At 34.7% G+C, this 13085-nt stretch overlaps 1 protein-coding gene across 1 annotated transcript in view; it reads right to left on the bottom strand.

Moving 5' to 3' along the window:
- Positions 1-13085, bottom strand: part of LOC138700411 (microtubule-associated protein futsch-like) — a 275099-nt gene that overhangs the window by 61520 nt on the left and 200494 nt on the right. Inside the window, exon 4 of the mRNA XM_069827029.1 lies at positions 1239-1720. Within this exon, the coding sequence (XP_069683130.1) occupies positions 1239-1720 (482 nt within the window). The remainder of the gene's footprint in view (positions 1-1238; positions 1721-13085) is intronic.

Genomic DNA, 13085 nt, shown 5'->3' with positions numbered 1-13085 from the left:
CAAGTAATCACTAGACTTCGGATTTTAGGTAAAAACCTATTTTAATCCTTAAAAGATAAGTTCATAAAAGCTTGCAAGTACATGTTTCATACGAAACTATGCCTAAAATTGATATTTTAATAACACCTAAAAATGCCTATTTCGACGACAAAGGCTATTTTGACTTTTCAAGTATGTTTTACCTCTAATAGGTCAAAACACCCATTTTTATTTCGAAAATTTATATTTTAAATTCTAAAAGCGTTCCTGGTTCTGTTGGAAATAAAGTACGGGATAAACTGGAGCAAGTTCTACAGAGAAATGTAGGACTTAAGGATCTACGTACTGCTTCAGATATCCTAGCAGGGAAGAACACGGATTTACAATGTAACATTCCTGTCCAACTAGTGTCAAAATTGAAATACTCTCCTGTTACTTCAGTGGATGTGGAGCGTTCATTTTCAGCATACAAATTTGTATTGAGTGACAGACGGCATTGCTTTTTAGTTGAAAATTTAGAAATATTATTAGTAATTTATTCTGAAGCTAATTACGGACATTAACGGACAAGGCTTGGTAAAAATTGATATTTGACTTGTTTGTGTACTGAATTTATGTCTAAAACTTATTTTTCACATTTAATTGTTTACATTAGTCTATGTATATGGCTAACTTACTGGTTGTTGTTTTTATACTTTTAATAGTAGTAGTGGTAACGGTGTATAAGCATTTAAAATTATTAAATTCTAGAAGTGAATTCCTGATGATTTGTAACATGTTTTTAAAGAAAACATTATTTTTGTTAGAGTCTATTTTCAATTTTTAGAGACTATTTCCTGCACTTTTAAGCCTATTTTAGGCACCTAAAATTACATTTTAACGACCTAAAAATCCGTACCTTAGTAATCACCATATATTATATTCCTAAGTGATATAGTGTTAAAAGTTGTGTCAATCAAGATGTGTAGTATTCTATTAAAGTCGTCGGTGAAATTAGAGTTGAGGAAAATTGAAGAATCTCATCGCTACTTTGTCCATCACAAAAATAATCCCCTTGTACATCGGAGATGGAACTTGCGTTTGTGCTCTAGCGCTGAGCTACCTGAGCGAAGGACTGAGTTTCGTTCTTACCATATTTCCGGCAGTTACTTTCGGTCGAGTTTAATGATATTTTCAGATTTAAAGAACTATACCAAGGGCTTGAAAAATGTGCGCCTGAAGTTGTGTCGAAATCGATTAACTCTTAAAAGTGTTTGCACCTCTTGAGCTGCTTCGGGTTCAGGTACTGCTCCCTCCGGCGTGGCATGTGAGGCACTGGTGGGCCTGGTCCCCTCTGAGGCACTTGCTGGTCTGCTACCCTGTAGCGTCTCAGGCACTGGTTCCTCCAGCTCCTCCGACTTGGCGTCCGTCACCTCCGCCGTCTCCGCCTCGCTGCTGTCCGCGGCTGCCGGCGACTCGGTCTGCTGCCGCTCTTCCGACTCCCCTCCGGCTGCAGCAGCTGCGGCCGCTGCTCCCACCGCGATGGCGGCTCCGGTGGCGGCGGCGATCACCTTCACCGCATCCCCGTTCTCCGTCTTGACCGCGCCGTTTGGCTTCTCGTCCTCATTCTGGAAATCTGTCACTTCCAGCGGCTCCTTCTCGGGACGATCAACCAGGTCGGCGACGTCTGCCGTGGCATCCTGGGGGATTCCCGCCTTCTCCGAGCCGTGAGTTGACGACGGGGACAGGCCGGCGTTGTGAGCTGTAACACAGCACGCGCTTATATTGTCACACTGCTTCGATTATGTTCAACATCCAATTGATATTGTCGCCTTATCGTACTCGTGTCTAAATTTATTTAATATTAGTACTGTATAAGATTATTCGTTTCATCACGTTGTATAGGATATGTGTGCTTGTATGTGAAACTTTATAATTTTTTATGGAATAAATCAAAATGTGTTTTACAACTCTTCGTCATCTAAATTCAAATTTTATGGAAAATTTAATGTACGATATTTTCTAAGGGACGAGGATATCTTTAAACCGATTAAGAGCTTCCAAACTGCCTTCAGACTGTTAAGATAACAATTAACAATAAAACCGATTTTGTCTTTCGTTTTGTCACAAAATGTTACACAATTTAGAGTGATCGGATGACCCTCTTTACATTCGAAATTTCAATATCTTGCCTAAATTTAATTTAAATTTCCACAAAAAATTGTTCCCAAAGTCGCATTGGTTTGGATTGTCCTTACGAGAGCTGGATCCGAGACAGATCCGTACATTTAGGCACCAAAGTCACATTGATAGCCTATATAGGCATACGAGTAGTGCTACATCTTGTCTAAATTTAGTTGATTTATTTTCCTCGTCCTACTTACATACAGGCCTAATGCTATACTTTGTTTAAATTTAGTTGATATTATTCTCCTCGTCTTATTTACATACAGACTTAATGCTAAACTTTGTTCAAATTTAGTTGGTATTATTCTCCTCGTCTTATTAACATACAGGCCTAATGCTATACTTTTTAAAAATTTATATTATTCTCCTTGTCTTATTTACATACAGACCTAATGCTATACTTCGTTTAAATTTAGTTGATATTATTCTCCTCGTCTTATTTACATACAGACCTAATGCTATACTTCGTTTAAATTTAGTTGATATTATTCTCCTCGTCTTATTTACATAGAGGCCTAATACTATACTTTGTTTAAATTTAATTTATATTATTCTCCTCGTCTTATTATCATACAGACCTAATGCTATACTTTGTTTAAATTTAGTTGGTATTATCTCCTCGTCTTATTAACATATAAGACTAATGCTATACTTTGTTTAAATTTAGTTGATATTATTCTCCTCGTCTTATTAACATACAGGCCTAATGCTATAATTTGTTTAAATTTAGTTGGTATTATTCTCTTCGTCGTATTTACATACAGGCCTAATGCTATACTTTGTTTAAATTTAGTTGATATTATTCTCCTCGTCTTATTAACATACAGGCCTAATGCTATAATTTGTTTAAATTTAGTTGATATTATTCTCCTCGTTGTATTAATATACAGGCCTAATGCTATACTTTGTTTAAATTTAGTTGGTATTATTCTCCTCGTCGTATTTATATACAGGCCTAATGCTATACTTTGTTTAAATTTAATTGATATTATTCTCCTCGTCTTATTAACATACAGGCCTAATGCTATAATTTGTTTAAATTTAGTTGATATTATTCTCCTCGTTGTATTAATATACAGGCCTAATGCTATACTTTGTTTAAATTTAGTTGATATTATTCTCCTCGTCTTATTAACATACAGGCCTAATGCTATAATTTGTTTAAATTTAGTTGATATTATTCTCCTCGTCGTATTAACATACAGGCCTAATGCTATAATTTGTTTAAATTTAGTTGATATTATTCTCCTCGTCGTATTAACATACAGGCCTAATGCTATAATTTGTTTAAATTTAGTTGATATTATTCTCCTCGTCGTATTAACACACAGGCCTAATGCTATAATTTGTTTAAATTTAGTTGATATTATTCTCCTCGTCGTATTAACATACAGGCCTAATGCTATAATTTGTTTAAATTTAGTTGATATTATTCTCCTCGTCTTATTAACATACAGGCCTAATGCTATAATTTGTTTAAATTTAGTTGATATTATTCTCCTCGTCGTATTAACATACAGGCCTAATGCTATAATTTGTTTAAATTTAGTTGATATTATTCTCCTCGTCTTATTAACATACAGGCCTAATGCTATAATTTGTTTAAATTTAGTTGATATTATTCTCCTCGTCGTATTAACATACAGGCCTAATGCTATAATTTGTTTAAATTTAGTTGATATTATTCTCCTCGTCGTATTAACACACAGGCCTAATGCTATAATTTGTTTAAATTTAGTTGATATTATTCTCCTCGTCGTATTAACATACAGGCCTAATGCTATAATTTGTTTAAATTTAGTTGATATTATTCTCCTCGTCGTATTAACACACAGGCCTAATGCTATAATTTGTTTAAATTTAGTTGATATTATTCTCCTCGTCGTATTAGCATACAGGCCTAATGCTATAATTTGTTTAAATTTAGTTGATATTATTCTCCTCGTCGTATTAACATACAGGCCTAATGCTATAATTTGTTTAAATTTAGTTGATATTATTCTCCTCGTCGTATTAACATACAGGCCTAATGCTATAATTTGTTTAAATTTAGTTGATATTATTCTCCTCGTCGTATTAACATACAGGCCTAATGCTATAATTTGTTTAAATTTAGTTGATATTATTCTCCTCGTCTTATTTACATAAAGGTCTAATGCTATATACTTTGTTTAAATTTAGTTGATATTATTCTCCTCGTTGTATTAACATACAGGCTTAATGCTATACTTTGTTTAAATTTAGTTGATATTATTCTCCTCGTCTTATTAACATACAGGCCTAATGCTATAATTTGTTTAAATTTAGTTGATATTATTCTCCTCGTTGTATTAACATACAGGCTTAATGCTATACTTTGTTTAAATTTAGTTGATATTATTCTCCTCGTCTTATTAACATACAGGCCTAATTCTATAATTTGTTTAAATTTAGTTGATATTATTCTCCTCGTCGTATTTACATACAGGCCTAATGCTATACTTTGTTTAAATTTAGTTGATATTATTCTCCTCGTCGTATTAACATACTTTGTTTAAAATTTAGTTGATATTATTCTCCTCGTCGTATTAACATACTTTGTTTAAAATTTAGTTGATATTATTCTCCTCGTCTTATTTACATAGAGGTCTAATGCTATTCTTTGTTTAAATATAGTTGATATTATTTTCCTCGTCTTATTTACTTACAGGAATAATGGTATACTTTGTTTAAATTTAACCTAGTTGATATTATTCTCCTCGTCTTATTTACATACAGGTCTAATGCCATACTTTGTTTAAATTTAGTTGATATTATTCTCCTCGTTTTATTTACTTGCAGGACTAATGCTATACTTTGTCTAAATTTAGTCGATGTTATTACGGCATAGCATTATACCCCTCGTCATACCGCATAACTTTATTCCCCTCGTCACATTACCCCATAAGATTAATTATTCCCATTATTATATTAACATAAAGGCCTAATACTATTCTTTTTCTAAATTTAGTTCGTATTATTACGGAAAAATTTTAAATTTTGCGTAAATGTAGTAGGTATTGTTTGTATTTGATCTGGCCATGGTAACGCGTAATCATATCTCGCACAAATTTTTATTAACGCCGTATTGTCAAACATTATCTATAGTACTTTCAGCTAGGTAATTTTCAAATTTACTGATTTACAGGGAGCTACTATCTGAAAGCCAGATTTGCATAATAACTAGTTTGTTTACAAAGTATCGATAATAAAATCGTTCCACCGAATCTAGCATTATCTAATACTTTTTTTTAGAAATTATAGATAATATAACTATTATTATTATTATTATTATTATTATTATTACTATTATTATTATTATTATTATTATTATTATTATTATTATTACTGGAGATACGTTAACAGGAAGCCACAATTTAAGTCACACAGAATTTGTGTGCACTCAAGGATTTAACCATTTGTAACAGTCCAGAATGAGTGGAATAGCCTTTTCTTCCTTTCTATTCTTCGAATAGTGAATTTTTGTGTACTTCTCCATCAATGCAAGAAATCTGTTAAAACCATTCTCGATTCTAGTTAATGTGACACTGTTACTATTATTTAGAAAAAACCTACATTGTTGTCTAAAGTTGAAAACCCTCAATACGATAAACTATTCCAACTAGTCTAACACTTTGAGTTACACACGAAAGAACACAAATTTCTTCGAGATGAATAACGGTTAATCATATTTCTTTCATTAACTTTGTGTGCAGTATGTATAAGATGTCTTTGATGCTTTATTGTGTGTATAAGTAATTTGATTAGCAGGGTGTTTTGTTCTGACTTGACAAATAAATCATGAAGAGAGAGCAAATTACAAACACTCACGCACACACAAAGGCATTAGCTCAAAACCACACAAAGGAAGTGGGCGTTCACGGTTGTGAAAGGTTCAAGAGCATGCATTGTGTCAAACGCCGGGAGGTTAGGCACTTCATACAACATGTTGTTAAGAAGTGTGGCGTAACAGGCAGGAGTCAGCCAAGATGATGTATTTAATGGAGGCTTGTTGACAGTTCATTTTGAAGAGAAGGGAGGCTGTGTTAGACATAGTCTAAGGTATTCGGTCTAAATGTGTTAAAGTAGTCCAGTGCTTGATTTCCAGAGTTTAAATGGAAATATATAATTTGCAGCAAGTAGCAGCCACATACAAAAATTATGGTATTCTGTGGGAAATAAAATAAAATTTGTCTCGATAATACAATATTAGAAAGATGTAATAGTTTCCCATATTTAGGTTACAATCTTTCCATTTTCGAAGAATTGGACATATCACAGAACAGTACATTATGCAACGAGCCTATAATGATTGTAATTAAGACGCGAGTATGTTTGTTTATGAAACTCGCTTACGCTCGTTTCATAATTTTCATACGAGCGTCTTAATTACCATTATAGGCAAGTTTCATACGACTTTTTATGCTCGACCATATTTCTAACTAGAAATTATTCAGAAATATTCATTTTATTCGTATCTGACTGAAGATCGGAAGTGACCTTGTGCATAGCTTGTAAACTGTGAGATTTGCGCAGACGCGAAAGTATTGATTTTTTTCCGAGGAACAATAATGTCATTGATCTTGATGTAATCTAGAGAATAACATGAACTAATTTTGATATAACCTGGAAATTGATTTAGAATTGAAAAACGAGATGACAAATTGAATTTATTTTAATATTATTTACATTTAACGCTAATTATTATAGTAACAGAACATAACCTTCTGCGACAGTATCGGATTTCCAGCCTCCGTGACGTTTCCCTCGTTGTCTTTCGATTGCATATCCGAGAATAATCGAAAACCTGAACTTTAATGAATAGGTGTACTTTAATGACATGCATTAAAGGACTGCTACCAGGTGTATAATTACTACATTTCGGCATGGTCGAGCATAAAATTAATAAATACACGAGAGCTATGGGCATTATAAATTGTGTGATGAAACGATCCTTGGTTCAGAAACACACCCGCATACGTCTCTACAACACATTGGCACGACCGATGCTCAGCTATGGTAGCGAAGCATGGACACTGAGGAATGCAGATAAAAGCAGAATAACGGCTTCTGAAATGCGATTCATGCGAAGAACAGCGGGCTATACTAAATGGGATCTGAAAAGAAATTGTGAAATTTTAAAGGAACTAAAAACTCAACCAGTTTTAGATTACATTGTTCAATATCAGTCTAATTGGAAACATCGTTTGGAAAGAATGAGTAATAGTAGACTCCCAAAGGCAATTTATGATTATGTACCACATGGCCAAAGATCTGTGGGTCGTCTTGCTAAGAGATGGCGTGAAATTTTTATGTGAGACCATAACAGGCCTTGTGGCCTAACACTTGTCAGGCAGATCAACAACATATGGAAATGAATGTATTTGGAATGTTTCTCTGTTCGCCTTGTATTCTAAAGACTGAGTGTGTGAGTGAGTGTGTGTGTGTATGTAAGTGTGTAATATACATAGTGAGCCAAAAGAACCGGCACAAAATTTCAAGGATTATATCTAATATACATACTGTACATAACATTTTTTTTGCTCGCGCATACTGTAATACGCTCGTTACATTTATCTGTGACCTAACTGTATCTTAATTATATACATTAAAGTACTGCTGTTCATTATGTTATTACAACTATCGATTTCCAACTAAGCATATGCGATATTGATTAATATCGTACGTGCAACATTCCACAACCCTTAAGAGCACCAATCGAAAATGGCAGGCGCGACTTTTGAAAGTGGCGTTAATCGAATCACACAAACATTAACCAAGCTCGAAACATTCCACTTGGAACCATTCCCCAGATAAATTTCACAAACTGCACATATATTTAAAATAAAATAAATTCTGTTCATGTTAATTTTAATATAATAAATTGAGTTTATTTCCTGTGTTTTAATATGTTGCTTTGAGGTAAAAGTCACCATACCTAGCCCTGCAAAAAATCAATAAATACGGCGTACAGCCTGCTATCTGTTGCACTACTAGGAAACACGCTGAAAAGACACTTACACTCGTGCCATCTGTTGCAATAGTCGAGAACACGCTGAAAATGACACGCATGCTCACCATTTCATTATTACTAAAGTAACAACGTAAGAAAGATATTTGTAAAAACTAAAAATTTAGACAAATATGGTCGAACAAAAACAGTCGTATGAATCTTGCCTGTAATGGTAATTAAGACGCGAGCATGTTTATGAAACTAGCGTCGACAGAGAGGTGCGTACGGCTGTCACACACTGGTTCCGATCCAGGTGGTAGACTTCTACGACACAGGGATACAAAAGCTAATCCAACGGTATGACAAATGTCTCAATTCCGGTGGGGAATATGTTGAAAAATAGCTCAACAATTTCTGTATCTCTGCCAATAAATCTTTCCGTGAAATTGTGTTTTCTTTCTGTAAACGGTCCCAGGAAAATTTATTTTTTGCAGTCCTCGTAATTGCGTTCGAGTGGTAAAAATTTGTATAAACACTTATTTTGACATTATTAATATAGTGGAAGAAAAAAACTATCTGCACTCATGAGAATGTTTGTGTGTCAGCCGGCTGAGGCGCTTGCCTGCTGATCCGGTGTTGCACTCGGGCGTGGGTTCGATTCCCACTTGGGCTGATTACCTGGTTGGGTTTTTCCGAGGTTTTCCTCATCGTAAGGCGAATGTCAGGTAATCTAAGACGAATCCTCGGCCTCATCTTACCAAATATCATCTCGCTATCACCAATCTCATCGATGCTAAATAACTTAGTAGTTGATACAGCGTCGTTAAATAACCAACTAAAAACATTTACTTCTAACGGCAGTTTTCTTTCCTTTTGGATTATAGATTACAAACTGTCTTCATACATTTCAGAGAATTAAATTTTTTTCTTCTTATCTGGATGCATAATAAGCTACATTATTTTATGTTCTTGTATAACAGTTCAAAAAATAAATTGTAATCCTTGACAATGCCGATAATACGAGTATGGTGGAAGAATTTACTTCTTACGAGCTCTTGGAACGTGTTTGATTCGAACGTGTTTGATGTGCGCTTCACTCACAACTTATGCACGTGGACCCGAGCTACTGTTAGTGTCATGAGATCGTCTCGTTTTCTTTCTGAAGTTCCGCTCAAAGTCTGTCCTACATTATATTATCTCAATATGTATACATATTTCAAGAACTTCATAATAGAACGCCATGTTTGGTAGTTCGTAAGAAAATCCATAGAGAACTGTCTGTCTGTCTATTTCCAGTTATTAACAGAAGGGTCTTGTGAAAAATTGTCCGACAAGTGTCCAATAATCAATTACATAGCAGCTGGAGGATATGTGACCAAATTATTACTCTTTGAGTATTCTCTAGCTAAAGTCGTAAGTCGTTAAATATTTGATAGCTTTGTCAATACTAACTTCATAACAGCTCCATTGTCACTTTTGTCTTACAGTAACATTGATAGTGATTAAGAAACAAGCCCTGACCAATATCATATTCTGAAAACTTTACTGATCTAATCTAAATTGCCACAAGACTATTGGGTGTTCATTTCAAAGTGTGTCATGACGTCACTGTTGATGAGTCAGCGATTTGAAGCGAGTTTCAGCTTTTGTGTCAGAGAAGTTGCCTATTAATCAAGGCGTTCAAGCTGAACTTGAGAACGTGTACGGTATAACTTGAATGTCGTAGCAACAGATGGCGGTCTGTACGGTCTGTGTGCTACCATAACCTCTTTCGAACTGTGTTTTGTGCGGCCAAGTCGTACGCAGGGTATTTGTTATCATCGGTTGCGTACGGCAACATTCAAAATACAAATCAAATACTTCGTGTCCATGTTGACCGTCGATGTTAATGTCAACAAATACGTAAATAATCGTCTTAGCCCTCTCCATATATCCCGACAGTAAGAAAAAACTCACCTCAGTACATGTTTCGAAACAGTTCACATTCCTACCACTATCGGCGTTACCGTACGTATCGGTAAGTACTCTTCTGAATGAATTCCGTACTTGCTAGGCAACTTCTCTGGCAGATAAGTAATACACCTCTGCGGAAGTATAAGAAGATTAAGTTCTTTAGGCTCATCGACTAGCCACGTGACGGCATACAGCGAGCCATGACACACTTTGAACTGAACACCCAGTATTAGCTCCTTATGGGACTGATGTATGTCTATAATTTTACATTTGAAGACATTATTACAAAACCAACCCTTGTCAAAATTCAATAGAACAATAAAAAAGAATAGCACGTCAGCTATTTCCGTTCAACTGGTATTTTATCCTTGTGTCTATTGCACTTGACATGGGCCGTTTTTGGAGTCTATAAAAATTTAAAATAGTAGCAAATGTGCCCTTAACTCAATTTGATTAAAATGACTAGGGCTGTTTTTGTAATAATGTCTTCAATTATTAATTAGTTATTGTTGTCTCATAGACATAGGAATATGGGGTTTGTGATTCTCCTGTCATATTCTTAGAACTTCACTGATCCAATCTAAATTGCCACAAGACTATTAGCTCCACATGGAGCTGATGTATGTCTATAATTTACAAATATTAATTAGTTATTGTTGACTAATAGACATATTATTATGGTGTGGAGTTTGTGACTCTCCTAGTTCGTTATGTCTGTAGACTCCCTACGTTATTTTTACAACACATTCACAGCTCAGTCAGTCGCCCATGCCGGTCATACTCATAGCAAGAGCGAAGTTGTACGTTTTATTTATCGTGGTTATGATTGTTTTCTTTAGTTAATTTGCAGATAAAATTTATCTTTAAATCCTTATCCGTTTTAAATTACTCGTGTATTGTTTTCGTGTGATTGTGTAATGCAAAAGAAATGTGTTGTGTTGTTGTTTAAGTAATCGGTTCATCTACCGATATGGATATGGATAAGAGAGGAGTGATAATTATATTAGTTGCTTATAAAAGTTAGCAATAGCATTAAGCTAAAATATTGCTTCATAAGGGGAACATTTTTAGCCAGTTTATAATTTTATTATTAGAGTTATAAAACTTGTCAAAAATCAATGTTACAAACATGTCTTAATGAGGGTAAATTTTTCAGGAAAATTTGTAATTACATCATTACAGCTATAAAACCTACATTTAGGAAAAGCAATAAACTAAAAGTTTTTAGAAAAATGTATACTTTATTGTACCTATTAATAAAATTGACAAAATCAATAATCTAAGATAGATATTTGATAGCCGTCCCAACCAGGGTTTAATAATCAGCCCCCTAAACAATTCTAAATGAATATTTATATTTAATTCAATTTTTTCTTTAATAGAAACCCTAGTTAGGCAGGCTATCGTTGAAAAATTTATTGGAAATGCAACAAAAAATTTAGGCTACAAGACAAATTACATTTTATAAAGAATATAAATGATGATTAATTATGCAAATCGATGACTTCAGTGCAGTGGAGTATATCATGTCCAGGATGCTGTCAGGAACTTTTAATTTTGGGAAGACTTCTAAGGACTCCCGTAGAATTGTGCCTCTAGCCCCAGTCATAATTCCTATAATGTCCCATGTCTTGATGTTATATTTGGTCCACAAATCACTGCAACATGGAAGATAAATTGCACGTTTTTCTTTGCAGACTTCTCTAGGTTGTTCCTCGCTGTTCTCAAAACGGACTGTGGGATCGAGAATGAGTCCACAATTTTTTTTTTCGGTCTATAATAATAATTTCTGCTCTTCGAGTTGAACCGTCAGCAGAAAGGCACCCAATTTCCTCGTACACCTCATACTTATCAGCCCGGCGAAGTTCATTGTCAATCATGGAGCGAATTTTATTATGACGGTCAATTCTCAGTAATTCTCCCTTCCGGCAAAAACCCAGTACATGGGCTAAGGTTTCTTGCTCATCGCATCTTCTGCAATGGGTAGTACCAAGGCTTCTGACTGGAATAACGTTGCAGCTCATTTTGCTTAATAAGGGGAAAATTTATAATTATATCTGTGCAATTATTAAAAGAAACTACCAAAATCAATAGCTAATGCTTAACTAGAGAAACACTGTCAGGAAAATTTTCTTGCCTGGAAATGTTTCGAAAAATTTTCCGATTTAAAATTGTTCTGATGATTTTCATCACTATCTGGGAAATTCTTCAACGGTTAAAACTCAAATCCAGTCCAGTGCTGAGGGAATTATGACTGATGAAGATAGTGCCTGTGACGAATATTTCTCCATACTTAATAGAACATTCAATCCTGACCACGCCCTAGAGATACAAACAAGGATAAGACAAGAGAAAATCTTGAGCGACTCATTGACTAACTTCCATGTTGGAGACTCCAGTTCATATCCCAACACGTCAGTATGGAATTCATTGCGCACAGAGTCGGTGTTGAGTGTATGTTTCCTTATTTCTCCTACCACTTTTTTTTTACCAATGCTCGTATGTACAGGCTGTCTGACTCAGCTGTTCATACATTGTTTTAGGCATCACGCACAACATGACTAGGAGTAGAGCTGAAATTCTATAACTCGCAGCGCATGTATTTTAGTTTTAATAATGACTGAAAACAGCTAAAATAATAAATATATATAAACGGTTGACTGATTAATATACTGATCCATACGATGCGTTTGAGTGAAGAAACATTTATTTCTAATACGCGAACCTCTCACGGTAGTTAATTGCTCAATGGCTCTCGGCTATAGTAACGGGTTCTAGGAATATTTTGACTGCCTGTGAGGGTTCGATCCTCGGTTCTTCTTTTCGTACTTTTAATATCGAATTACGATAGCAGATGATTCTAGAAGGTTCTAGTTAACACTAATTTCAAACGCAGATATGTAATCGAAGAAACATGTTATGAACCACAATGTTCCACAACAGTAGATAGCTATAAAGCTCGAATCCTGCCTTCGGTAATCAGTTATGGTTCGAATCTCTAAAACTCGTGGCAGCA

This window comes from Periplaneta americana, chromosome 5 (assembly GCF_040183065.1).
Source record: "Periplaneta americana isolate PAMFEO1 chromosome 5, P.americana_PAMFEO1_priV1, whole genome shotgun sequence".
In the NCBI taxonomy this organism is placed as follows: Eukaryota; Metazoa; Arthropoda; class Insecta; order Blattodea; family Blattidae; genus Periplaneta; species Periplaneta americana.
This window is presented reverse-complemented; position numbering and strand designations above follow the sequence as displayed.